This window comes from Pseudorca crassidens, chromosome 12 (assembly GCF_039906515.1).
Source record: "Pseudorca crassidens isolate mPseCra1 chromosome 12, mPseCra1.hap1, whole genome shotgun sequence".
NCBI classification, from domain to species: Eukaryota; Metazoa; Chordata; class Mammalia; order Artiodactyla; family Delphinidae; genus Pseudorca; species Pseudorca crassidens.
Genome location: NC_090307.1, coordinates 77,012,482 through 77,039,270, shown reverse-complemented (window position 1 = coordinate 77,039,270; position 26,789 = coordinate 77,012,482). Strand labels below are relative to the sequence as shown.

Sequence of the window (26,789 nt, the reverse complement as noted above, 5' to 3'; positions counted from 1 at the left end):
AGTTCCCCTCCCAAATTAAAAATACAATAACCAGTACCAGGGATGTAATGCACAAGGTGGTAACTGTAGTTAACACTGCTGTATGGTATACGTGAAAGTTGTTAAAGTATTTCCTAACAGTTCTCATCACAAGGAAAAAAAAAACCTCTTTCTTTTCTATCTCTATGAGTTGATGGATATTCACTAAACTTATCGTGGGCATCATTTCACAATATATGTTAAGTCAAATCATTATGCTGTACGCCTTAAACTTATATACAGTGCTGTAGGTCAGTTGTATCTCAATAAAACTGGAAAAAGTCCCAGAATTACCATATGGTCCAGCAAATCTACTTCTGGGTGTATGTCAAAAAGAATTGAAAGTCAGGTCTCAAAGAGACATCTGCACACCCATATTCATGGCAGCACGAGTCACAGTAGTCAAAAGGTTTAGAAGCAACCCAAGTGTCCATCAATGGATGAATGGATAAGCAAAACGTGGCATATCCACACGATGGAATGTTGTTCAGCCTTCAAAGAGAAGGCGATCCTGACGCAGGCCACAACATGGATGAACCTTGAAGACACCACGCTAAGTGAAACAAGCCAGTTGTAAAAAGACAGATACTGTATATGTAATTCTACTTATGTGAGGTAACTGGAATAGTCAAACTCATAGAGACAGAAAGCAGAATGGTGGCTGCCAGGGGCTGGGGGGAGGGGGAAATGGGGAGTTGTTTAATGAGGAGAGTTTCAGTTTTGCAAGATGAGAGAGTTCTGGAGGTGGATGGTGGTGACGGTTGCACAGTGTAAATGTTTTTAATGCCCCTGAACTGTACACTTAAAAATGGTTAAGATGGTGAATCTTAGGTTATGTATGCTGTATTACAATTTTTTTTTTTTTTAAAAAGCTCTGTCAAATCACAGTTCCACACCCTCCACAAGCCTTCTCTGAACTCCCACCAATGCCAAACTGGAGATGAGATTTCTTGTCCCTGAGCCCTCAGGTCATCTCCTCATCCCTTGCTTACTGGCTCTCTGCAGACGCCACACTGACCCACCGTACCTATTTCATGCACTGTTCCTTCTGCCTGGTACACCTCCCTCAAAAGACCACCATTCATTCATCCTCCAATTCTTAGACGTTTCTTCCAGGAAGCCTTCCCTGATCACCCCCAGCATAGGGCAGATCCTCCAGTTATAAGCTCCCATCACCCTCGGTCTTCTCTTACAAAGCACTTCTCGTGTTTTGAAATCCCCAGTTATTTGTAGGATCACAGACTTGTTTTAATGTCTGTCCCTCCCACCAAAGTCTTGCACACAGTATGGCCTCATAATTGTTTTGCCACACATTGTGCTGGACCCCAGCTCAGTCTTCAAAACAGACCTAGGCGGCTTCCCTGGTGGCGCAGCGGTTGGGAGTCTGCCTGCTAATGCAGGGGACACGGGTTCGAGCCCTGGCCTGGAAGGATCCCACATGCCGCGGAGCAACTAGGCCCGTGAGCCACAACTACTGAGCCTGCGCGTCTGGAGCCTGTGGTCCACAACAAGAGAGGCCGCGATAGTGAGAGGCCCGCGCACCGCGATGAAGAGTGGCCCCCGCTTGCCACAACTAGAGAAAGCCCTCGCGCAGAAACGAAGACCCAACACAGCAAAAATAAATAAATTAATTAAGAAACTCCTACCCCCAACATCTTCTAAAAAAAAAAAAAAAACAGACCTGGTACAATTGTTTCCACTTCACAGATGAGAAAACTGAGGCACAGACAGGCAAAGTGACTTGCCCCAGGGCACACAGCCTACCACTGCTAGCTGGTTTCAAACTCAGGTCTCCCTGAAAGTTACTAGCTGAAGCTCTTGGGGAAACAGCTCAACTGGGCAAGGGCAGCCTCCTCTTCCTGCCTTCTTCCCCACCTCCTGGTCTTCACGGTCAGCCAGGGAGGACGCAGGGAGATGGTCCCAGCCCAGCTCGTCTCCATCTCCCTGACAGCAGAGTGAGTCAGCAAGGCGGGTCCCCCAAATCTGGTCTCCAGAATCGCATTTCTCTGCAGCCTACCTGCCTCCGTGCCCCAAGGTGGCCATCCCCTCCCTCGAAGCCCATCAGGACCTGAACCCAGCTCTGCCCAGGGGTGGTAGAGTTAAAGGAGCATTGCTCTGAGTCTGGGGTGGGTGACTTTTCAGACCATCTCATTCCCTTCTCATCCTCTTCCCTGAATCACTAAGGACACCCAGGGAATCCAGAGAGGGTCAAATATTTTCCCTTCTGTGAACAAGTTTCAAGGGCCAGGCTGGACAGGAAAGGGTTGCAAACTCAATGCCTTGGGGGCCAGGCAGTTCATATAAACGTCTAAAACCACCACGGCTGCTGGCAATGGTGGTGAGCTGGAGGGTGCATGCCCTGCTGAAAGGCATCCAAGTTATAACATGAAAGAAAACCCCTCCCCACACTGCCCAAAAAAACTGAAACCAAAACCAAAGTCACAGCAGCCAGACGAGCCCGTGGGCCGTCAGTTTTCAATCCTATACCAGTAAGACTGGTATGGGAGACAGGGTCAGCTGAGAGGAAGAGCAGTCCTGGGTCTGAGACCCAGCTTTGCCACCAGCCGGCTGGGTGACCTTCAGCAGCCCCTTAAGGGGTCTGGGCCTTGTTTTCCTCACCTACAGAGCATGTTCATCAAACCCACCCTGGCCGCTGGCAGCTTGGTGCCATGTTTTGTTAAGTGCTTCTCCACACTCCCTTTATTACTGAATAGCAGAACGCACACTATCAAAGTCCACACTGGCTCCATTAAGAAGCCAAACAATTAAACAACTTCAATATTAAGGGGACAATTTTAAATCGTTTCCATTTTGTTAGTTGGGGCCCAACAAGAAAGGCTTGGGGGCTTCCCTGGTGGCGCAGGGGTTAAGAATCCGCCTGTCAATGCAGGGGACACGGGTTCGAGCCTTGGTTTGGGAAGATCCCACGTGCTGCAGAGCAACTAAGCCCGTGCGCCACAACTACTGAGCCTGTGCTCTAGAGCCCTCGAGCCACAACTACTGAGCCTGTGCTCTAGAGCCCACGAGCCACAACTACTGAGCCCGTGTGCCACAACTACTGAAGCCCGCGTGCCTAGGGCCCGTGCTCCGCAACAAGAGAAGCCACCGCAATGAGAAGCCTGTGCACCGCAACGAAGAGTAGCCCCCGCTCGCCACAACTAGAGAAAGCCCAGGCGCAGCAACGAAGACCCAACGCAGCCAAAAATAAATAAATAAAAATATTTTTAAAAACTAAGAAATTAACATTGGTACAATACCATTAATTAAACTATAGTAGGATTAAAAAAAAAAAAGGGCTCAGGTTTTCCCTACCTAGATGCCCTCTCCAAATGTTGTTACTTGCAGCCAGTGGCCCCTCCTTGTGCAGGTGCATGGGCAGTACGGGGATGGCTTGGGGGATGAGGGGGCTGGGAGGGACATGTGGAGTCACAAGCTCCTGGTTCATCCTCCCTGGCTGAACAGTGGTCCCTAAAGATGTCCAGGTCCTAATCCTCAGAGCCTGTGGATATGCGACCTTACATGGCAAAAGGGACTCTGGCAGGGGTGATTAAATTGAGGGTCTTGAGATGGGGGGATTATCCAGCATTATCTGGAGGCCTTTAAATGTAATCACAAGGATTTTTTTTAAGAGGGAGGTGGGAGTGTCGGAGTCACAGAAAGAGATGTGATGGAAGCATAGGTCAGAGAGTCAGAGAGAGAGACTGAGAGAGATGCTACGCTGGTGGCTTTGAAGATGAAGGAAGGGGCCACAAAATAAGGAAGGAATGCAGGAAGCTGCTAGAAGCTGGAAAAGGCAAGGCAATGGACCTTCCCCTGGAGCCTCCAGAAGGAACACGGTCCTGCCCACACCTTGATTTTAGTCCAGTGAAACCCATTTTGGGCTTTTGACCTCCAGATAACAAATGTGTGCTGTTTGAAGCCACTACGTTTGTAATAATTTGTTACAGCAGCAACAGGAAACTCAAACACTCGTCTAGAGTCAGTTAACTGCAGACACTAAAGAACTCTCAAAGACTTCTCACGTTCTTAACCTCATTTGATCAGCCCCCCAAAGAGGCACTGCAGATGTGACCTGGGGCTACAATTCCACTCTCCTACGTCCTGTAGCTACACCTCCTCCTATTTTCCCAACCCTGCAGCTGGACCCCAATAGGGCAAGTTTTCAAAGAGGTGGAAAAATCACAGGACTCTCACCAGGACACCAACCCAGGAGCAGAAAATGAACACTGCCATTTCCCAAAGGCCCCATGGCCTTGTGACAACTGCTCAGCAAGGCGGGGTGGTCCAGTGCGTATGAGGAGAGGGCTCCGGAACCATGCAGGCTGGGCTCAAATTCTGCTTCCCTACTCATAGCTGTGTGACTTTGGACAACTCACGTAACTTCTCTGTGCCCCAGTTCCCTCCTTTATAAAATGAGGCAGGGGTCGGCAAACTCTTTCTATAAAAGGCTAAATATTTTCCCCTCTGCAGGCCAGACAGTCTCTGTTGAAACCATGCCACTCTGCTTTGTCGTGTGAAAGTATCACCTGCCATAATAAACAGGCATGACTGTGTTCCAATAAAACTGGACTTACGGACACTGAGGTTCAAATTTCACAAAGTTTTCATGTGTCACTTAATAGTGTTCTTTTAAAAAAAATTTTCAACCATTTGAAAATATAAAACCCATTCTCAGCTCCTGGACTACAACACCCAGCAGTGGACCTAATTTGACCTGTGGGCTGAAGTTTGCCGACTCCTGAAATGAAGGATTAAATGAGTTAATCCATGTGCTTAGAACAGTGCCTGGTACACAGTCAGTGCTCAGTAAAATGAGCTTTGATTACTCTTTTTTCCAGAGGGGAAAATTGAGACTAAACAGCTCCCTGCACCTGTTAGCTTGGGCCCCTCCACCCCCCCAAGGGTCAGCCCCAAATGTCCAGCCTCGGTCAGATCTGTCCTAAGTGGAGATTTTTTTCCAGACCCTCCTCTTTCCCGAAAAGAGTGTCCTGGAACCACTGGGCCCTGGTGGTCTGATGCCAAACCTGTCCCTGGCCCCTGAGGCCACACTTGGGCCAGCCCGGGCTTAGGGCATGGGGCACTGGGTGGCCCAGCAGAACCTTGTCTTCTACTTCCCCTCCAAAAATCTTAATTTGGACCCCTTCCCAAAGCTGCTACCAGCATCTCACCGGATCGCTTTGCCAGCCTACTCTCTGCCTCTGCCCTTACAGTTGATTCTCCCACAGCAGCCAATGGGATCCTTGTAAAAACTGAAATCAGATCACGTCCCTCCTGTGTTCTAAATCCTACCATGGCTCCCGTCTTACCCCTAGGAACGGGCCAACTTCGCACAGCGGTCCAAACAGCCCCAGGCGATCCGGCCTCCATTACCTCTCCTGTCTCCTCTCTCATCCCTCACCCCCAGCTCACTGTTGCAGAGGCCTCTCAAAGTTCGTTTGTGACACGTCATTCTGCTCTTGCCTCAGGGCCTTTGCACTTGCTGTTCCCCTAGATCTTTGCAAAGCTTCAGGTCTCTGTCCTCAGAGAAGCCTTCCCTGACAGCCCAAGGCAGAGCGGCTACCCCTCTCCATCTCACTCCATCACATCCCACCCTGTTTTGTTCTCCTCATCCCCCAGTGAAATACTGTGGATTTACCTGTTGATTTGTTTCTCATCTGTGTCCCCCACTAGAGTATAAGCTCCATGAGGGCAGGAACTGAGCTTATCTGCTCCCTGATTTACCCCTCACGTGTGGCACTGTTCCTGGCACGTAATAGGTGCTCAATAAATATTTGTTGAACAAGTGACTATGCAAAAGGACCTAGGTGAGGAGTGGGTGGCCTTTCCCAGCCTGCAAGCTGGCCAGACAGCAGCCAGCCAGAGGCTGGCGGGACTTCCAGGAGGGCAGCCACCTGTGTCAGTCCTGGGAGGCAAGTGAACCAGACGAGAAGGGTCTGGATTCAGCATGAGGCAGCCACGAGTTCACATCCTGGCTCTGCTACTTCCCTCGTGGCCAACTTCCCCTCCCTGAACCTCAACGTCCTCACCTATAGCACAGGGATAACCATACCCATCTCAGGGGTTTGGGTACAGGACTTGATGAGCTAGGCGCATTGCTGGCCTAAGTGCTCAATAACTCAGAGAGATTATCTGACACGAGCCACAGTTAACCCCCGTTTTCCTGCCCCCAAGAGGCAGCAATTTTATAACCACAGTAACCACAAATCACTTGCCCATCTGTAGAACAGGCATAATTCCCTGTCTGTCTGCCTCGAATCATGGGCATGAAGGTACTCTGCAGCCCCAGAAAGTTGGTGTGGGCGCTAAGCACTCTCAGCTGTCAGTTCAAGCGGGGAGGAGTTTGTTACTCCGCTTGTTCTCTCACTGAAGAGAATACAAAGAGAGAACTCCAGCCCCGTGCAGCAGGGGGTCATCTTGAGCAGCCTCCTGCCTTCAGATTTCCACTCTGGATCCACTGTGACCTCTCCTCCCCTTACAGGTATCAGAACAGAATGGTGCAAGTTCCGTTTGGCCTGTCTCAACGGCCCAAACCTCCCTGCCTTGGGAGGAAGCCTCCTTGCTCTCACCAAGCGTCCCCACTGCTTCTCCATTCATACAAGTCAGTGGCACTACCATCCTCCTCCACCCCCCCACTGCTAAGGCCAGAAATCTGGAGCCATCCTTGACGCCTCTCTTTCTTCCCCCACCATGCCCCCCCGTCTAAGCCATCAGCATACCCTGCTTGTTGTGCCTTCCTCCAAATCCCATCACTTCTTTCCTATCTCCCACTACCACCCTCACCTGGCGAGCTGCAGGAGCCTTCCCACTGTTCTCCCCGCTGCCACCCTCAACCCTCTCAATCCATTCTCCCCAGAGAAGCCAGAGACATCCCTTGAAGAAATAAATCAGATCTTGACATCCCCCTGCTTAAAACCTTCCACTGGCTCCCCACAGTCATAAAACAAATCCTACCTCTTAGCCTCAGCCTATAAGGTAATCTGACCACCACCACATCTCCATCCCCATTCTTAACACTCTCCCCCTCACTCACCCTGTTCCAGCCACTCTGGCCTCCTCACAGCTCCAGAAACTAAGTTTGTCCCTGCTTCAGGGCCTTTGCACGTGCCTTTCTCTCCACCTGGAATGTTCTTCCTTCTGATGTCTGTATAAGTGGCTTCCTTTCTCCATTCAGGGCTTGGCTCAAAGGTCCCTTCCTCACGGAGGCCATCTGTGACCCCCCAAGCTGAAATAGTTGGAAATACTCCTTCTTCCTCACAGCCCCCGCCCTCCAATATCACTTTATCCCATTATCTGCTGAGCACGTAGCATCTTACCACCTGAAATTTACATGCTTACTTCTTTTTCCACTCTCCTAAGAGACTGCTGGCTCCGTGAGGGCAGGGATTTTTGTCTACAGTCTACGTGCCCTGGCATATCCCAAGGTTCAGCTCACATCTACTGCTACACAGTAGATGCTCAATACATACTTGATTGGCTGAATACACGCCCACCTGATGCCAGTTTCCCACCTGGACACTCACGTCTACCACGGGGCTCTGGTTCACACCCGAGGCTGGAAACTGGGAGCTAATGAGGGTCCCTGCAGATGGGCCCCCGGCCCCCGACACTGTCTCCACCATCAGCAGCACACAGACCCAGCTGAGCACCCAGTACAGATTCAGCAGTCCTCTGGCCACCAGCCCCCAAGGGGCCTGGCCCTCACTCTCCGCTTCCCCTTCTGTCATGTTTCAGTTCCAAACAGCTGGCACCTCTAGTGGCCTGTAGGGTAGGGGTGAGAAAGACGAACAGTGTCACTGAAGACTGCAGGACCCAACAGGAGGGGCCTGAAAACTTTTTCAGCTGAAGAACTGCCCCTCCTCCTCCCCACACCAACGGAAAGCCCAGGTAGGAGCCCACATTCCGGATGGGCCTGAATCATTTAGCATGCAGATTAGATAGCCCTTCTTCCTGAACCCCCAGTAGTGTTCCCATGGAAACCCAGGCTAATAACTGCCCTGATGGGGAAATCAAGGCCCAGGAGGAAGTGAATTGCTCAAAGTCACACAGCCTGTCAGCAGCAGAGCTGAGCTGGACTTTAGCATCTGTGTTTTTCCCTCAACACCAGGGAAAAACCAGCTTTGTTTTTCTTCCAAAGAAATTAAACTGGAAAGAAAAAAACAAGTCCCCGGCACACTAATTTTCTTCTTTGGCTCTTCCACATGTTGTAGTTGAGCATGTTTTGTTTTGCCTTCAGGAAAAGCAAAGCCCAGAAAACAACAAAGCCCAGATTTACCAACGTTTTTCGGTAAATCTTTGCTCAATGTCCTGGCAGGGGCAGGAGGGGGAGGACGCGGCTCTGGGGGAAGAAAAGGGGGCACAAGGGCCTGTCTCAGCACTCTTTCCTCACCTGTTGACAGGCCCTTCCCTCCTGCTGTTCTCTGTAACTGCACTTGGCACTGACTTGGAACCGGACTCTCCAGGTCTGCAATATAATCTCAGCCACGAACGAGCTGTGCGGCCTTGGGGAGGTCACTTCATGTCTCTGAGCCTCTGATTCCTCATCTGTAAAATGAAGACAAATGCTGGAGCATCAGAGCAAACGATAAGGGCTTAATCAGGGCTCGCGCCTCAGGTGTTCCCAACTTGAGGATCAGCACGTGCCTCCTATTTATTGGCCGCCGATTTCTCGCACTCATTCACAAGGGAGCATTTATGGAGCGCTTCACCTGTGCCTGTCCGAGGTCAGGAGTTCAGACGCTCAGATCTGCACACCCGACAGGAAGGGGCAGGGGCAGGAAACTGGGGTAGTAATCACTTTTACGGCTGCACTTTCTAGGTGCCAGACCACGGGAACGTCAATGTACTCCGTTTCCCAATCCGGGCGGATGTTGAGAAGCTGAACTCCGGGCGCCAGTCCTCCCGCGGCGCCCAGGCGGGCGGGGAGGTTCCTCTTACCTTGCGAGGAGCCTCGGACCAGCAAACTCCGCACCTCGACCCCGCCGGGCTTCGCAGCCTTTCCAGTCCCTGCCCACCGGCCCGAGCCGCCCGAACTTCTGCTCCTGAAGCCGAGAGCCCGGGGTTCCCGCCTGCGGCAGCGTCCGAATCAAGCTCAGCCGCTCAGCCCTAGTTCGGCCTCCACTAGCCCGGCGCCGGCCTCGCCCCTTATACAACCCGCCCAGAGGACACGCCCCCAAGGGCTCGTCCCGCCTCTTCCCTTAAAGGCACAGGCTCCCTCGAGGTCTGTCGGTTCTGTTTTCGCCGCTAAAGCAGAAGCTGAGATGAAACCTGGTGGGTATAAACAGTAGGAGGCCGGAGAGGTACATTGTAGGGTGAAACTAGAGGGTTCTGTTCCCGAGGGACGGGTGGGTGAGACGGCGTCAAAATGCTTCTGGTAATCAGTGGTGATAAGAAGTATTTGAGGGGCTTCCCTGGTGGCTCAGTGGTTGAGAGTCCGCCTGCCGATGCAGGGGACGCGGGTTCGTGCCCCGGTCCGGGAGGATCCCACATGCCGCGGAGCGGCTGGGCCCGTGAGCCATGGCCGCTGAGCCTGCGCGTCTGGAGCCTGTGCTCCGCAACGGGAGAGGCCACAACAGTGAGAGGCCCGCGTACCGCAAAAAAAAAAAAAAAAAAAAAAAGTATTTGAGAAGATCCCAGGCAGGGAACGCTCCGCCTTACACACAAAAACTCTGGCTGTGCTGCCTCCCTTTGAGAGATCTCCTAACTGGGTTCAGCATTTCCCTCTAGCAGGGTGGCTTTTAAAAGAAGAATATGGGGCTTCCCTGGTGGCGCAGTGGTTGAGAGTCCGCCTGCCCATGCAGGGGACACGGGTTCGTGCCCCGGTCCAGGAGGATCCCACATGCCGCGGAGCGGCTGGGCCCGTGAGCCATGGCCACTGGGCCTGCGCGTCCGGAGCCTGTGCTCCGCAACGGGAGAGGCCACAGCAGTGAGAGGCCCGCGTACCGCAAAAAAAACAAAACAAAACAAAACAAAAACAACAAAAAAGAAGAATATGTCAGGGAAATCCCCGGCAGTCCGGTGGTTAGGACTCCGAGCTTCCACTGCAGGGCCCACGGGTTCGATCCCTGGTTGGGGAATTATGGTCCCGCAAGCCGCGCAGTGGGGCTGAAAAAGAAAAAAAGAAGATGGCAAATAAGTCAAAACAGGGGAGTTAGTCGATCTACTCGCCCTGACGGATATAGCCCCCCCCTCCCCAGTTTCCTAGCCTCCGGGGGAAGTTCTGGTCGCCTCCATCTTTCCTTCTGTTGGGGTGGGGAGGGCACCGAGGCTGGCACTGGGGATGTTGAGGCTGAGGTCACGCTCCTCCTCCTCCAGCAGCCCCACCCCCACTTCCACAGTTTGCGCGCATCTAATCCCACCACCTCCCTCTCTCAAAGTCCGTCCTGCTTCCTCATCACCTTCAGCACCGAGGCCCAGCTCTGAGCCCTCTGAAGGGCGATCGAGGCCCTTTAGCGTCCAGTCCTAGCGCACCTTTCCGACTTCATCTTTTATCCTCACTCTAGCCCCGGAAGCGGGGGACTTACACACGGCCACACCGCTGCTCCTTCTGAGCCCCCTTGCCCGGGATGCCAGCCCTTGCTTTTTTTTTCTTTTGCTGTACGCGGGCCTCTCACTCCTGTGGCCTCTCCCGTTGCGGAGCAACAGGCTCTGGACGCGCAACCTCAGCGGCCATGGCTCACGGGCCCAGCTGCTCCGCGGCACGTGGGATCTTCCTGGACCGGGGCACGAACCCGCGTCCCCTGCATCGGCAGGAGGACTCTCAACCACTGCGCCCAGGGAAGTCCCAGCCCTTCCTTTTTCTACCTGACAAACTCTTATTACTCATGTGCCAGGCCCAGCTCAAATGCTACCATCTCTGGGTGGTCTTCCACCCTCCTCCCTGCCAGCCCCCGCCTTCCTTACCTTCCAAGCACTCTAGTTGCCCACCCTAGAGAGGACAACTGTGGTCTCTGTGGTGACCACCAACCCTGTGGTCTAGAGCACGATATCTTTGGAATCTTGGCATATAGATTACAGTGATTATTACAGAGTATAGCCATGTAGATTACAGTGAGTGTCCGCGTGCTTGTCCCATTTAATAGCCCTGTGGGGTGAGGGCTACTGAGATCTCCATTTCACAGAGAAGGGAAATCGAGGTTCAAGGAGATGAAATGACCTGTCCCCAGAACACCCACCGGGAAGTGGCAAAGATTTGCACCTAGGTCTGTGTGACCCCAAGTGAGTCCCCTTCACCACCATGGGCTGAGTGTCCTACATCACTCAGAGGTAAGGCTGGATCTGTCTGACATTCAGCCTCCCTATTCAGAAGGCCCACGGCCTGGGTGATGTCAACTGAAAAAAATGCACAACAGTTGAGTCTTGGTTTTATTGGGACCTCACTGAGGACTATAGTCAGAGAGACAGCATCTCAGAAAGCTCAGAGGAACTGCTCCAAAGAGGTCAGGGAGAAGCCAGTATATATATAAATTTTTTGGCTGGGAAATACATGTAGTCAAGCATACATCTCGGTAAAAGATTACTGCTAATCACTAAAATCAGACATCTCAAGTTAATGATTTTAGTGCTTTTCTATGGATGGGAAGATGCAAGAATCTGGGGTCATTGAAATCCTTCCCTAGATATGCATGTTGACCATCTAGAGGCCATATATCCAAAACACAGAATACTTCCTCCTGTTTTTCTCCATCCTGAATTCCCCTCAGGGTATACTGGAGGAGGGCAACTATAGCAGTTGATGACTAGATCCTTGTAGAACTGGAATGAGGCAACATTTTTTCTTTACAACTTAAAAATAATAAAATGGACAAACAAATGCCCTCCATTCAGGTTAAAAAACAGAGCTATCAGTACCTTAGGGGTCCCTTAAATCACCATCAACCTGCTGACTGTGTAAATCACTCCATCACTATAAGTGTAAAACTTAGTTTTATACACGTATTTATTCACACATATAATGTATATAATGTATCCTCTATAAGATAATATTTATATATAATACACATAATAAATACATTATAATGTATAAAATGTTATAATCTATGATATATATTATATATGATTATATATACTATAGATTATATAGTATATATAATCTATATAGATTTTATATACCTATTTATATAGCTTTACCACTATATAAGTATTCCTAAGCAATGACATGTGTTTTGCCTGTCTTTGAAGTTTATATAAATCAGGGCTTCCCTGGTGGCGCAGTGGTTAAGAATCTGCCTGCCAATACAGGGGACATGGGTTCAATCCCTGGGCTGGGAAGATCCCACATGCCGCGGAGCAACTAAGCCCGTGCGCCACAACTACCGAGCCTGCGCTCTAGAGCCCGCGAGCCACAGCAAGAGAAGCCACCACAATGAGAAGCCTGCGCACGGCAACGAAGAGTAGCCCCTGCTCGCCACAACTAGGGAAAGCCCCCACGCAGCAACGAAGACCCAACGCAGCCAAAAATTAAAAAAAAAAAGTTTATGTAAATCAAATAGTGCTTTCTCTATTCTTAGGTGACTTGCTTCTTTCTAGCACCATCCTGTTCGTGAGCTTCAACCCTGTCGTCTGTGTGGTGACAGCTTGTGCGTTTTCCGTGCCGTGTAATGAACAGTTCATGGCAGGACTACGTCAACGTTTATCTATCCATTTTTCTGTTGATGGATATATGTGTGTTGTTACCAGGTTTTTGCTACTGACGGCATCTTTTTAACACATCTTCTGGTGCACTTGTAAAATAATTTTTCTAGGGCATTGTGTCGGTCACTGTTCAACCAGAGAAACAACCTCAGTAGGAGACCCACGTTAATAGGTCCGTCATGGCTTCCCTGGTGGCGCAGTGGTTGAGAGTCCGCCTGCCGATGCAGGGGACACGGGTTCGTGCCCCGGTCCAGGAAGATCCCACATGCCGCAGAGCGGCTGGGTCCATGAACCATGGCCGCTGAGCCTGCACGTCCAGAGCCTGTGCTCCGCAATGGGAGAGGCCACAACAGTGAGAAGCCTGCATACCGCAAAAAAAAAAAAAAAAAAAAAGGTCTATCGCAAAGAATCGATTTATGGACTGTGGAGGCTGGCTAGGCAAGTCTGAAATTCACAGGATGGGCTGGTTGGAAACTCGGGGGTACCAGCCATCCACAGGCAGAACTGCTTCTTCCAGGAAGACTCAGCTCTGCATATAAGGCCTTTCAACCAATTGGATCAGGCCCACCCAGATGATCTAGAATAGTCTCCCTTACATAAAGTCAACTGATTATGGACTTTAATCACATCTACAGAATCCCTTCACAGCAACACCTAGCTTAGTGCTTTTTTAAAAAAAAAAAAATTTATTTATTTTTGGCTGCGTTGGGTCTTCGTTGCTGCATGCGGGCTTTCTCTAGTTGTGGCGAGCCGGGGCTACTCTTCGTTGCGGTTACACGGGCTTCTCCTTGTGGTGCCTTCTCTTGTTGTGGCTCGCGGGCTCTAGAGCATGGGCTCAGTAGTTGTGGCGCACGGGCTTAGTTACTCCCCATGTGGGATCTTCCTGGACCAGGGCTCGAACCCGTGTCCCCTGCATTGGCAGGTGGATTCTTAACCACGGCGCCACCAGGGAAGTCCCTAGCTTAGTGCTTATTGAATAACTGGGGACTGTAGCCCAGCCAAGTTGACACATAACACTGACCTTCACAGTTATAAACCCGGGAGTGGGATTGAAACAAAAGGAGTCACAAGTGTGCATCTTTATACATAATATCATTTCATTTGTCACAAGTGTGTCTTTCCTTTCTTATTGGAAGGACAGAAAGAAAAGTTTGTTAAACTCTGAAAATCAATAAAATAATGAAATTAACTCTGCCCTCTACCCCCTTCTAAGGACCCACCACACGCTAACCCTGTCCCTGCCCCGACTCAGACAATTAAAGTTAAGAGCAGGTGTGTGCAAATACACACATACAAGAATTCTAACTTGGATTTCATGTCACTTTTGTAAAAAGTAGGCTCGCATCGTTGACGTTGTTCTGTAACTTGCATTTTTTAAAATTAAGAATGTTTCATGGGATCCTCTCATGCTGGTACATTTAAGTCTAAAATCATTCATTATAATAGTTGCTTGATATTCTGTGGGATGAGGGAAGGTGTCATAACTTTGCAAACACTCCCACGTAGGTGGGTACTTGCTGTGTTTCTGGGTTTTGCCCCTTGCAAACAATGCTCCATACACATCCTTGAAGACATTTACCTTTGGTGCAGATGCTTTTATTTCTGTAGGACAGAATCCTGAAAGTGGAAGGCAGATCAACAGGCATGCATATTTTAAATGTCAACAGCTGTAGCAGATCCCTTCCTTAAGAAGCTGTAGCAAGCCACACTCCCACCAGCAATGTCCTATCAGGGAGTATCCATTTCCCTGCTTTCTCATCAGCACTGTTTTTTTTTTTCAACATCTTTATTGGAGTGTAAGTGCTTTACAATATTGTATTAGTTTCTGCTGTATAACAAAGTGAATCAGCTGTACGTATATCCCCATATCCCCTCCCGCTTGCGTCTCCCTCCCACCCTCCCTATCCCGCCCCTCTAGGTGGTCACAAAGCACCCAGCTGATCTCCCTGTGCTGTTGTCCTCAAGCCCATTCTCTACGTCTGCGTCTTTATTCCTGTCCTGCCCCTAGGTTCGTCAGAACCATTTTTCTTTTTTAGATTCCATATATATGTGTTAGCATTCGGTATTTGTTTTTCTCTTTCTGACTTACTTCACTCTGTATGACAGACTCTAGGTCCATCCACCTCACTACAAATAACTCAGTTTCATTTCTTTTTATGGCTGAGTAATATTCCATTGTATGTATGTGCCACATCTTCTTTATCCATTCATCTGTCGATGGACACTTAGGTTGCTTCCATGTCCTGGCTATTGTAAATAGTGCTGCAATGAACATTGTGGTACATGACTCTTTTTGAATTACGGTTTTCTCTGGATATATGTCCTGTAGTGGGATTGACCAGCACTGATATTTTAACAATTGGGTTACTTCTTACCAACACAATGGGTAAAAAATATTTTCTCATCATTGCTTTGATCTGTATTTTTCCCTGTTGGCAAAGCTGACAAGTTTCCATCAGCTTAGTAACTATTTGCATTTTCTTCTCCGCGAACTGTCAGCTCATTCTTTGAGTATTTTTCTATGGGGCCGTTGCCATTGTGCCATTAGCCAAATTAAGTCAGTTTTGGGAGGACTCTGCACATCAAAGCATGTCCCATTTGGGGGCCCCCATAGGCAGCAGATAAGAATTAGTTCTTTGGATCAGCGAGATCCATGTCCCCTGCTCACTTGAGTTTGTTCCTGGGGGAAGTTATCTCTCTTCTTGGACTCCAGTTTTCTGTCTTTAAAATGTGGTTAAGGGTTTCCTGGCACTCTTAGGGTTGTTGATTTAAGGAGAAAGATTTAAGGGGAAAATGCATGTCATGTGCCCGGCAAGTGGATGTCAGGTGTTGTTATCAGGGGTCAAGTCTACAGGAACATGGAATTGCTCGGTGGTCACGTGCAGCACACCTGGGGTGCTTTGTCAGCAATAGCCACAGGGGGTCATATGACCCTTAGAGAGGATCAAAGCCCGTGGACTGGGACAATGCTGTCACAGCAGAAGGGCCTGCTTCTTGCTGACTGGGCCATCCCTGAGTAGGGCCCAGGTACTCTCTGCCCGGGAGCCCCATTCTCTTGAATGATGGGGACCTCAAAAACTGGCTGGAACAGGGTAGCCTCTAGACAGGGGCCCTCGTTGGGTGGGGGGAGAGGAGAGCACAGGCCAGGATCCTGAATATGTAAGGTCTGCCCCTTTGCCGGGGGACCCAGGCAAGCTCCCATGTCTTCCTGGCTTCTGTAGTGCCTGGCACTGCACACAATCCTCTTAACAAGCCCAAATGATGCAAATGATCATTATCCCATTTTTACTGGGGCTCAGAGAGGTGAGGTCACTTCCCCAAGATCACACAGCCAGCAAATGATGGAGCTTGGATTTGAACCCAAGTCTGTCTGAACCCCCAACTCCATGTTCCAAGCCATTACCCCTCACAGTCTGGCTAATGAGGAATGTGACTGCCCTTGCTTCCAGTGGGTCAGTCCACAGTGAGCACATGGACCAAATGCCAATGGGATTCTCCATGGAGAGAATTCTCCATGGAGCGGCTTTAGACAAGCACAGCGTGTTTAGAAGGCATTAATGCTAAAAAGTAACGTTAACTGAGTGTTGTTTCAGGTGCTGTGCAAGGGTCTTATTTAATCTCCTGGCAGCCCTGTGAGGTGGTAGGTCCTGTTCTTGGCCCCTTTATAGAGATGAATAAACTGAGGCACAGAATGGCACATCAGTTTGGCCAAAGATCCCCAGGGAATGAGGGTTGGAGTGGGGACAAAGGGCCAAATCTGTCGGCACTACCTTTCGGAGGGCGGCGAGAAATGTTATCATAATTGGGAAAATAGTTTGGAATTGGTGGAGTGTGCCCTCTGGTGGTGGCCACAATGGGCAGCGTCCACAGTGCTGCAGAACTTAGTTCAAATCCCCGTTTTGACATTTCCTGGTTGTGTGACCTGGGCAAATCACTTCACCTGCTTGTACCTCAGTTTCCCCACCTGTAAAATGCGGGTAGTAACAGTGGGGACTTCTTGGGTAGCTGTGAGGATTCCGTAATAGAAAGTGTTCACAGGTTATGATTGACAATGACGGTTACTAATGCCAAGGGAGTGTCCCTTTCCAGAGATGGGAAGAGAACTAGCGTGACCACTCTTGTCCAGCTCACCAAGGGTATGGGGAGTGGTGGAAGGGCACCCTCAAAGCTTTAGAAAGTTACTTTGGGGCAAATCAAGGACATCCCATTATCTCAAGCAACTCTCTTCACTGGCCTCCTTCACTGGCCTCCTTTATGTTTTTCCAAGACCACAACCGCCAGGACGTGTCAGAGCAGCCCAGTCTGCCTCTCCCATCATGGCTGTGACCACTTACCACATCTTGGCCCACCTCCCCCAAACCCTGTCTTTCTCATGCCCTTCACTCCCCAGCTCAGAAACCATCCATGGCTCTCCGAGGCTCCCAGAGCTCACCGTCCACCGTCCACCTTCAACCTACTCTTCCGAACTACCTCCCACTCTCATCCTCCGTTCACAGCAAGTCCACAAGCACATGCTCTGCAGGTGCTGAGCTCTGAGCCAGGCTCGGGGCAGGGAGAAAGCTGAAGATGGGGCTTGTCATCGGATCCAGCCAAGCCGGTTTACTCCCTGCCCCAGAATCAGCCTTGTAGAGGCTATACCCACTGCTGGGAATGCCCTCCCTTCTCTTTGATTCTAACCCTAACTCTATCCAAAGTTAGAAACGACAGAAACCAGCTGTGGGAAACCAGAGTGTGATGGATCTAACCTACCATTGCTTAAAGATGTAGATGCAGACATTGACATATGAATAGACATAGGGATATAGACATATAGAGAGAAACATATGGGTAGACAAATGGATATACTTACAGGCATATAAACAGGCATACACCTATTATGATCCCACCAGCAATGTACATGAGTTCCAATTTCTTCACATCCTCTCCAACTGTTATATTCTTTTTTCTTTTTAAAATTATAGCCATCCTAATTGACGAGAAGTGGTATTTCACTGTGGTTTTGACTTGCATTTCTCTAATGACTAATGATGCTGAGCATCTTTTCATGTACTTATTGGCCATTTGTATATCTTCTTTAGAGAAATGTCTATTCAAATCCCTTGCCCACATTTCAACTGGGTTTTTGTATTTTTGTGGTTGAGTTGTAGGAGTTCTTTATATATTCTGGATTTTAAACCCTTATTAGATGTATTATTTGCAAATATTTTCTCCCATCGTGTGGGTTGTCTTTTTACTCTCTTGATGCTGTCCTTTGAGGCACGGAAGTTTTTAATCTAATGAAGTCCAATTCATCTTTTTCTTTTGTTACCTGTGCTTCTGGGGTCATATTTAAAAACCATTGAAGTCCCCAACAGGGACTTCCCTGGTGGCGCAGTGGTTAAGAATCCACCTGCCAATGCAGGGGACATGGGTTCAAGCCCTGGTCCGGGAAGATCCCACATGCCTCGGAGCAACTAAGCCCGTGTGCCACAACTACTGAGCCTGCGTGCCACAACTACTGAGCCTGCTCACCACAACTACTGAAGCCTGTGTGCCTAGAGCCTGTGCTCCACAAGAGAAGCCACTGCGATGAGAAGCATGCGCACCGCAACAAAGAGTAGCCCCACTCGCCACAACTAGAGAAAGCCCCCACACAGCAACGGAGACCCAATGCAGCCAAATATAAATTAATTAATTAATTTTTACAAAAAGAAACCATTGCCAAATCCAAGGTCATGCAAATTTTCCTCTAGGCTTTCTTCTAACAGTTTTATAGTTTTAGCTCTTAAAATTTAGGTCCTTGATCCACTTTAATTTTTGTGTATGGTATAAAGAAGGGGTCCAACTTCATTCTTTCATGTGGATATCTAGTTTTCTCAGCACCATTTGTTGAAGAGAACATTTTTCTTCATCGAACAATCTTGGCACCCTTGTCGAAAGTCAACTGACCGTAAATGTAAGCCTTTATTTCTGGGCTCTCAATTCTGTTCTATTGGTCTATATGTCTGTTCTTCTGCAAATACTACTCTGTTTTGATTACAGTCACTTTGTACCAGTTTTGAAATCTAGGTCCCTTGAAACCCCTTATGAATTCCAGGATGAGTTTTCCCATTTCTGTAAAAAAAAAAAAAAATACCGTTGGGATTTTGATAGGGATTGCACTGAATCTTTAATCTGTATATCCCTTTGGGTAGTATTGTTATCTTAACAATGTTAAATCTCCCAATTCATGAACAAAACTCCATTTATTTTTTTAGGATCTCCTGATTACCATTTTAATAGGGGATTCTTAAAAGTGGGAATGCCTACAGAATTCAAAGACTTGAATCCCTAATGGTCAAATTTGAGGTCGATGGGAAAGACTCATTTCTCTAATAGACACAGCATAGAATGATTTCAGAAATACCACAGATTACTTCAGTAGAATCTATCCAGTGTCCCTAGGCTTGGGGGAAGCCGAATTAAAAGACAAAAGTTGTTTCAGAGCCTTTGGTCTGCTTTTCCTTCTCTATTAGTGAGCAGTTAACGAACAGTATGTGGAAATAATAGCTTGCTGAAAGATGCTTTATCGCATAGATCATGACTCAGAATGAACCTCCTGCGATTGCACCACAGTGGCTTTAAGCGCTAACCATTTTCTAGGACTTTCCTGCTTTCTGCACAGGCTAGTTTAATTCTCTCGAAGACCACAAGATGGCAGCAAGAGCACGTCTACAAGGAGTTCAGGAGTGGAGGAAAAGATGGGTTGCACATGGTGGACCTGGGACTGACTATGAGTGGGAAGCTGCCCGAGGCCCATGGGTGGACACGCTCAATGTAAGAATAGCTATGGAATTGTTAGAATACCAACATTTTTCTATATTATACACCTGTAACTTATATAAAATTGTACATCAACTATACTTCAATTAAAAAAAAAGAAACAAAGGTTTACGTACAGACAGGTGTGTTGTGGCCATTTTTCAAAAGGCAAAATCTTTTTCGAAAATGTTCAACAAAAGAGAATGACTAAATTACATTCCCATGATGACTTATCCATATGATGGGATACAATGACATCCATATGACGGAATATTATGGTGTTTTCAAAGAACATGAGAAAGGACATGTCATTCTCGTGATGACATGAGAAAGTATCCATGATTCCGTACTAAGTGGCGAAAGCGAGACGCTCTATAATAGAAGCATGATGATTCCATCTTTGTAAATATACATGTATTTGTATGGGTGCATAGAAAAACAGATGGAAGTTTAACCGAGATCCTTCCTGGGTGGTAGGGATCAGGGGTGACCATTAGAAGTGGGTTTCATTTTTTTCAAAATTCTCTAATACACCTGAATTAAATGTATAATCTGAAAAAAATACACACACACACACACACACACACACGAAAACCAGTATTTTCCTTTAATACTGCAGGTGGAGGAAATGAGGGGAAAATTAGGGATAGTAAAGATCTCTCTCCCCCATATGAAGACACACCAAAAAGGCAGCCACCTGCAAGGCAGGAGGACAGCCCTCGCCAGCTCTCCCCCAGTTATATAGCCTTTTATAATAAGCTGGTAATCTAGTAAGTAAACTGCTCTTCTGGTTCTGGGAGCCATTCTAGAAGATTACTGAGCCTGAGGAGGGGGTCGTGGGAACCCCCGATTTATAACTAGTTGGTTAGAAGTACCGGAGGCCTGGACCCTGAAGTGGAGGTGGCGGCCGTACTGTGGGACTGAGCCCCTCACCCGTGGCGTCTGACATGGACTCCGGGTAGAGAGGGTCAGGATTGAATTGAGTTGTGGGACACACAGCTGGTGTCGGAGAATTGCTCAGTGTGAGAAAATCCCCCCACTCCCAATCTGGTGTCAGAAGTATTGGGAATTCTCGGGGGGTCCAGCGGTCGGGACTGGGCACTTTTGCTGCCAAGAGCCCGGGTTCGATCCCTGGTCGGGGAACTGGGGTCCTACAAACCGTGCAGCACAGCCAAAAAAAAAACAAAGAAGCACTGGGACTGGTGTCAGAAATACTGAAGGCCGAGGAAAAAAAGAGTTTTCCCTCTTACGTGTGAGTCGCCTTCCCTGGACACAGGCTGGGCAGGCATGGAGTGACTGGTCCCGGAGCAGGGGAGGCCGGCTCCCCTCTGGGCCCAGGCCCCCAGCTGCTTACTGCCACCTGCCTGTGAGGCAGCAGCCGCTGAAACAAACGATCAGACATTTAGTGGCTCAAGACCACACAAGTTCATCAGCTCACAGTTCCGTGGTCAGAGGCCCAGCACGCCTGGCTGGTGTCTCTGCTCTGGGCGGCACAAGGCTGAAATCAAGGCGCTGGCCGGGCTGCGTTCCTTACCTGGAGGCTCTAGGGAGGGTCCGCCTACAGGTCACTCCGCTGGTTGGCTGAGTCCAGGTCCACGTGACTGCAGGACGGAGGTTCCTGTTTCCTTGCGGCTGTCAGCTCCTAGAAGCCTAGAACATTCCCTGACTCGGCCCTTCGAGCCGGCAACAACGGCTCCGATCCCTCACCTGCCTCTTCTTGAGCTGAGTCTCTCTGACTTCAGGTGGGACTGCTTCTCTGCTATTAAGGGCTTGCGGAATTAGATGGGACCCACCTGAACCCACCTGAATAACTCAGGATCATCTCCCCATCTCCAGATCCTTAATCACATTTTCAAAGTCCCTTTGCCACGTAAGGTAACATATTCACAGGTTCCAGGGATTAGGATGCAGACATCTTTGGGGGGTAATTATTCCACCTGCCACACCCCCCTCTTGCTTTCCCAGGTCTCTTGTGGTTTGTGGCAGTTTCCCCTCTCGCTGTCAGAGCTCATAGGGGTCACCCACTGGCTATCTTGTTCTCCCATTATTCTGGCATCACCATGGCCAAGTCCTGGGGAAGGATCCCTTTTCCTGACCAGCACCCCCAGCACAACAGCTGAGCTTTCTCCCTTCTCCGGATGATGACTTCCTGCTCTGGAGGAAGTGTGTGAGAGCAAAAGATCATGGAATTATGGGAATAAAGGGGCAGGTGAAGGGCTTCACTTTGGGAAAAGATCCCTCTTCTAAGACTTGAAGGAAAAGGAAGGAGTTAGTAATTGGGAAAATACAGAATGGTTGACAAATACCGTGCACATAAACCTGGACGAGAGCAAATGTTTTTAATAACGGAGGTCACACACGGAAGGAGACTTCAGCAAGGCGAGGTGAGGCTTTACGAAGGACGTGGAGGTCTTGATTTCAAGAGGAGTTGAAGAAGCGAGGGAAGGAGCAGTGGGGGCCATCAAGGGAAGAATGGGCTACTCTTTAACACAGTGAACCGATTCTTTAAAAGCAACTGCCTGTCGGGGGGGGGGAGGCCATGGACGTGCATTAAATTGTTCAGATGAGATTACAGAGAAGGAAGAGGACCAGAGTTTAGCTCCTCAGAACCGCCTCCTCAAGGGGCCTGAATGTGGCCAGTCATGGTATAAAGCACATGGTGGGATTTCCGCTCTCCTCTTCTGCCGAACAGAGCAGGCAGAGGGGGCGTCGTGCTTCAGACAGTGTTTGCGAGGACAAATAAACTTTGTGGGCTGACCCATTGACGATGATAATAACTTTTCCTAGAAAACAGCCTCGTGCCTTAGTCGTAAGCCAAATTTCTAATCATACCAGTCACCTGAAAAACATAGATTGTGGCCATCGGGTCAAGCTATTTTGAATAGATTAGATAACTTAATAGTATTATTAGAAAATCAAAGCCCTATCTAGCAGGCCTACAGCAGTGCTTATATGTCATCTTTCTAAATAAAGCACAATATTTATTATGTACAATGATTTTTGCTATCAGTCATGGCTAATACGTTATACCAATAATGATAATATGAAGTAGAGTAATACCGTTCATTCAGGCTTGGGTTTGTAAATTTTGTAGTTTATTAACCATAAAATAAAAAAAAAAGCAGTTGCCTGGTGGTCTCTAGAAGTTTCTTCCAGCGTTATTATTCTAGGAATCTACACCTTCTGAATAAGTGCATCTCACTGACAATAGAATGTATCCCTGCTCCCCAACTTCCTGGTGACTGCACTGTCTAGAAAGAAAGAAATATACGTGCGAGAATAATACATATCCAAGCAGTTAGAACCATTGGTTAAAAGAGACAGAAAAAAAAACCAAAAAGAAAGAAGGAAGTGTATCTGAGAAGGTGACTACTACCAGGGACAGTTTTGGGTACTTGTTGACAGAGAACCTGATGGGGGAACCAAGTATACCTGGTGGCAGGTATCTTGGTTAGCGGTGGAGCTTTGGACGGGGTGGCAGGCACTCTTGGCTGGCTGACCCAACTCTCACCCCCCTTTTTGGAGCCACTTTTAGGTTACAGGTAGCTGCAGCTTGAAATGTAAGAGAGTTTGCTGGATGAAGCTTCTAATAAGATACCTGGGTGGGTATCCTCCTCCTTTCTGTTCCTCCAACCTCACCATGGACCCGCCACCTGGAGGTGCAATAGCCACTCTCAGTGCCACGAAGACTCAAATGAACGACTAAAGAGGGTGGAGCCAGGAAGAGCTGGGGATGAGTGTGCCCCAGGGGACCCTTGGTCACGTCTGGAGGCATTTTTGGTTGTTGCACTCGGGGGTGGTGCTACTGCATCTGGTGGGTAGAGACTTAACACTGCCCAAGACGGCCCCTACCACGAAGAGCTATCCAGCCCCCAGTACCAAGTGCCACGGTGGAGGTGATCTGCTCCTGGGGAAAGTCCAGTGGAGCTGTTGTGCGAGTCCTAGGTCGCCTGCCTTAGGATTTCTTGTTATGGGAAGAAAAAACCCAGTTTAGGCTCCTGAGTTGGGTTATCTGTTATTTGTGGCTGAGTGAATCCCAAGTTGCCATAGCAGGGAAGCTCTTTGATTTCGGCCTGTCCCAGGGTAATCTCCAGATGACACTTCCTTTAGATGATTCCTACTGGCACGTTCCACGATTGTATGGGACAACCCGACCCATCTCGGAAACAGAGAGACAACAGCCGTTCAGTAGCTTCTTCTGCTAGAAGATGCCAACACCAACGGTCCCCTCCACCCACGTCGCCAGTAGGATCGGCTGGGTCCAAGATCATAGGCCTAAACAAGAGATGAGAAGTCATTAGAGGCATGCTTTTTAGAACCAGTGGCCTCAGAATTGGGGGCCCATTCTACTCTTCGTAATAAAACAATGTGTCTTTCTAGCTTAGATGTCCGTAATTCAAATGTACCAATACAGTTCAAAGTGATTTCCTAGAATTAAATCATATTTGTCAGAAAAGTTTTGAAAGCTGTTCATTCTTATACACATGAAGGCATTCTATAAACATCTCTCCATGCTAGGGCAACTGAAATATAATGTATCATTTAATCAACTCTACTGTCAAGTAGGTCACACCCATGGTAGGCAAGCCAGGGTATCTTGCTGTCTTTTTTTTTTCTCCTCTATTCTTTCTCAATGTTTCTTTTCTCTCTTCTCTTTTCTTTTGCTTCCACTGTTTTGGTTCCCTGCTGCTGGTGCTGAGTGGATACACTAAGATTCCTTCCTATTCTTGAAGGATAAAGGTTTTGTGGGATGGAGGTTGGAAAGGGGAGATAAAACCTGATCTAATAAACAGCCTGCAGGATACACCAGCAGCGAATAATAGCATTATTTCTCAGGAATACACTTCCAACTTCCACACCTTTTAGACCTGCTAATGAATCCATGCTTTTCCTTCTGACCTAGAAAGATGAAAGCAACTCAGGGACCTGGTACCTTGGTCCTTCCTTCTTTGTTCCTCCTGATGACCTTTCTCCTGCCTCCCTGGGATTTTACCCCTGGAGACTGTGGGCGGTTCTGACGGTCAGCACATTCCCTTCTCAGTTTCACAGGAGGAATAATGGATCAGGACCCCGCGGGAGGTGAATTCAGGTCACCAAAATAGCGTTGGAGGGAATCAGGTTAAGAAATGGAGGGGGCTGAGGTTTGGGGCACCCGGTTCTCTGGATCTGGGTCGGGAGGAAGCTCCTCACAATCTCATCATCAAAGTTGTAGTTTACCATCCACAAGACACAGAGATGCTGCTAGTTTGTGACCAACTCCAGGACCGTCCGGAAACCTTCAGCCGTGTCAAAATCCTGCGCCCCGCTCCCCTGCTCCCAGGCGTAGATGGTAAGCAGGTCCAAGGCATATTTGGGGGGCAGAGACCCCTTTTGCTTCAGTTTGCTTCCACACTGAGGGAAGAGTGGGAACATCAGACGATACTGGTTAAAGCAGGAAGGCGAAATGAGCGTAGCAAGAGCCTTAGAGGGTGCACGTGAAGGACTGCTGGCGCCGCAGTAGGGCACCCAGGTCTCGAGACGCAGCGCTGGGACTGGTCTGGGAAGGGTCACTTTGCAGCTTAAAGGCAGCCCACGCAGGCTTCTTTGTTGTGCTTTGGCTGTATGTACCGTCCTAGAGTTATAACATAGTACCATTTACTAAAGACCCACTGTGTGCTAATTATGGGGCCAGACATTCCACCTACATCATTCACTCCTGATCCCCCAGCATCCCTACACAGCGGGCAGAGGTCGCCATGCTGAAGTCATGGGGAAGTGAAGCGACTTGCTCAAGGTCACCCTGCAGCCCTGAGCACTCTGAGCACCCTGGGGCTGGGTGTAGACGTGGAAACCACAGAGTTCAGTCTCCTCGGGTTTCAGGAAGCTGGACACAGAAATGAGACATCTCCTGAAAGAGGTGCTGTTGTGCTGGGTGTCTGCTGTCATGAGAATACTTAGAAACTACCCTGTGGCAGACGGATGGAAGTGGAGGGAGGCGAACCAGTATAGAAAATGCAGCCCCTGCTGCTGCCTGTCGCTTCAACCTGCCTTCCAAGAGGTAGCATCTGTGTCTATTAATTATGGACACCTAGCAGCAGATAAGCCACGCTGGTGACTTGCAGGCATGAAAATCCCAACTTCATCTGCCCTTTGGAGGCACGATAACTTGGATTCCTGCAGAATTCTTTGGATGTCAGAGAAAAAGCAAAATAAACCATGTGTGGCAGCTTTGTTGGGAGGAGATGCTTACATCTGACCCATCTCAATGGGGTTAGTGATGGGAACTCCACAAAGATACTCAGGGTTAGGCATGGGAAGATTCTGTAATGTGGTCCAGCCCCCAGCATGGGAGACAGTGAGCACAAGTGCCGGTTTCATGGTCACAGAGTACTGATAAAAATAATAACCAGGTGGCCAGGACAAGAGCTGTCGTACCCATTTGTACCAGTCAGGCGAATCAAATCCTTCAGTTCCGTGGGCCGGGAGCAAACGAAATTGCGCTGTAGCTCCGTGAAACAGGTAGAAAATTCTCCCCCCAGGGTGTCTGAGGATTTATGCAAATAGATGAGGTCAGCATAGATCCTGGGGCTGGGTGTAGAGTCAGACTTCAGTTCACCTAACATGGGGAAGAAATTTACATTATGCTTTAATCTGTATAGAAAGTAACAGATTTCAAAACACTGCTGACAACTATAATTTAATTCTGGGAAATTATTTTGAACTCTATTTATTAGTGTATGTGAATTACTGATGTCTAAGATATCGGGGACATCTCCAGAGTAATGAGATATTAAAAATTACATGGTTTATATGAGTATAGGTGGTATTTATTATTAAAGCGTTATCTAGACCTGCACTGTCCAACAGGGTAGCCATCAGCCAAGGTGGCTATTTGCATTCAAACTCATTAAAGGAAAATCAAATGAGAAATTTAGTTCCTTACTCGTACTGGCAACATTTCAAGCTCTCAATAGATACAGAACACAGATAGAGGACATTTTCGTTATCCCAGAAAGGCCTTCTAGATAGTGCTGATCTGAAGTTTGCCAACTCTGGCCCCCAGACTAAATCTGGCCGCCTGCTTGTTTTTGTAAATAAAGTTTCATCGGAACACACTCACGCCCACTTATTAATGTATCGTCTATGGCTGTTTTCAAGCTACAAAGGCAGACTTGAGCAGTTGTGACAGATACCTTATGGTCCTTAAAGCTGAAAATATTTGCTATCTTGCCTTTTATTTAAAAAGTTAGCTGACCCCCTATCTATATACTGTCATTTCCTCTCTAAAGACCCTAAGAACCATTCAGAGGGAAGGTACCAGAGTCTTCTTGATTTTGATTTGGAAAATGCCTGAAATAGCCTTGGTTTGTTTTTTTTTTTTT

The 26,789-nt window shown here is 48.5% G+C and overlaps 2 protein-coding genes across 4 annotated transcripts in view; both read right to left on the bottom strand.

Moving 5' to 3' along the window:
- SLC8B1 (solute carrier family 8 member B1) overlaps window positions 1–8,545 on the bottom strand; it is a 30,735-nt gene extending 22,190 nt beyond the window's left edge. For 2 of the 3 annotated variants that reach the window (XM_067700660.1, XM_067700663.1), the window contains exons 1-2: window positions 8,405–8,545; window positions 7,527–7,776 (exon numbers count right to left, since the gene is read on the bottom strand). In XM_067700660.1, the coding sequence (XP_067556761.1) occupies window positions 7,527–7,742 (216 nt within the window). In that variant the 5' untranslated portion in view covers window positions 7,743–7,776; window positions 8,405–8,545. The remainder of the gene's footprint in view (window positions 1–7,526; window positions 7,777–8,404) is intronic. The other variant, XM_067700661.1, reaches the window with a different exon arrangement.
- A 15,014-nt stretch (window positions 8,546–23,559) lies between these two features.
- LOC137204069 (2'-5'-oligoadenylate synthase 3-like) overlaps window positions 23,560–26,789 on the bottom strand; it is a 41,092-nt gene continuing 37,862 nt past the window's right edge. The window contains 2 exon segments of the mRNA XM_067701395.1: window positions 23,560–24,830; window positions 25,847–26,023. Coding sequence (XP_067557496.1) covers window positions 24,514–24,830; window positions 25,847–26,023 — 494 coding nt within the window. The 3' untranslated portion in view covers window positions 23,560–24,513.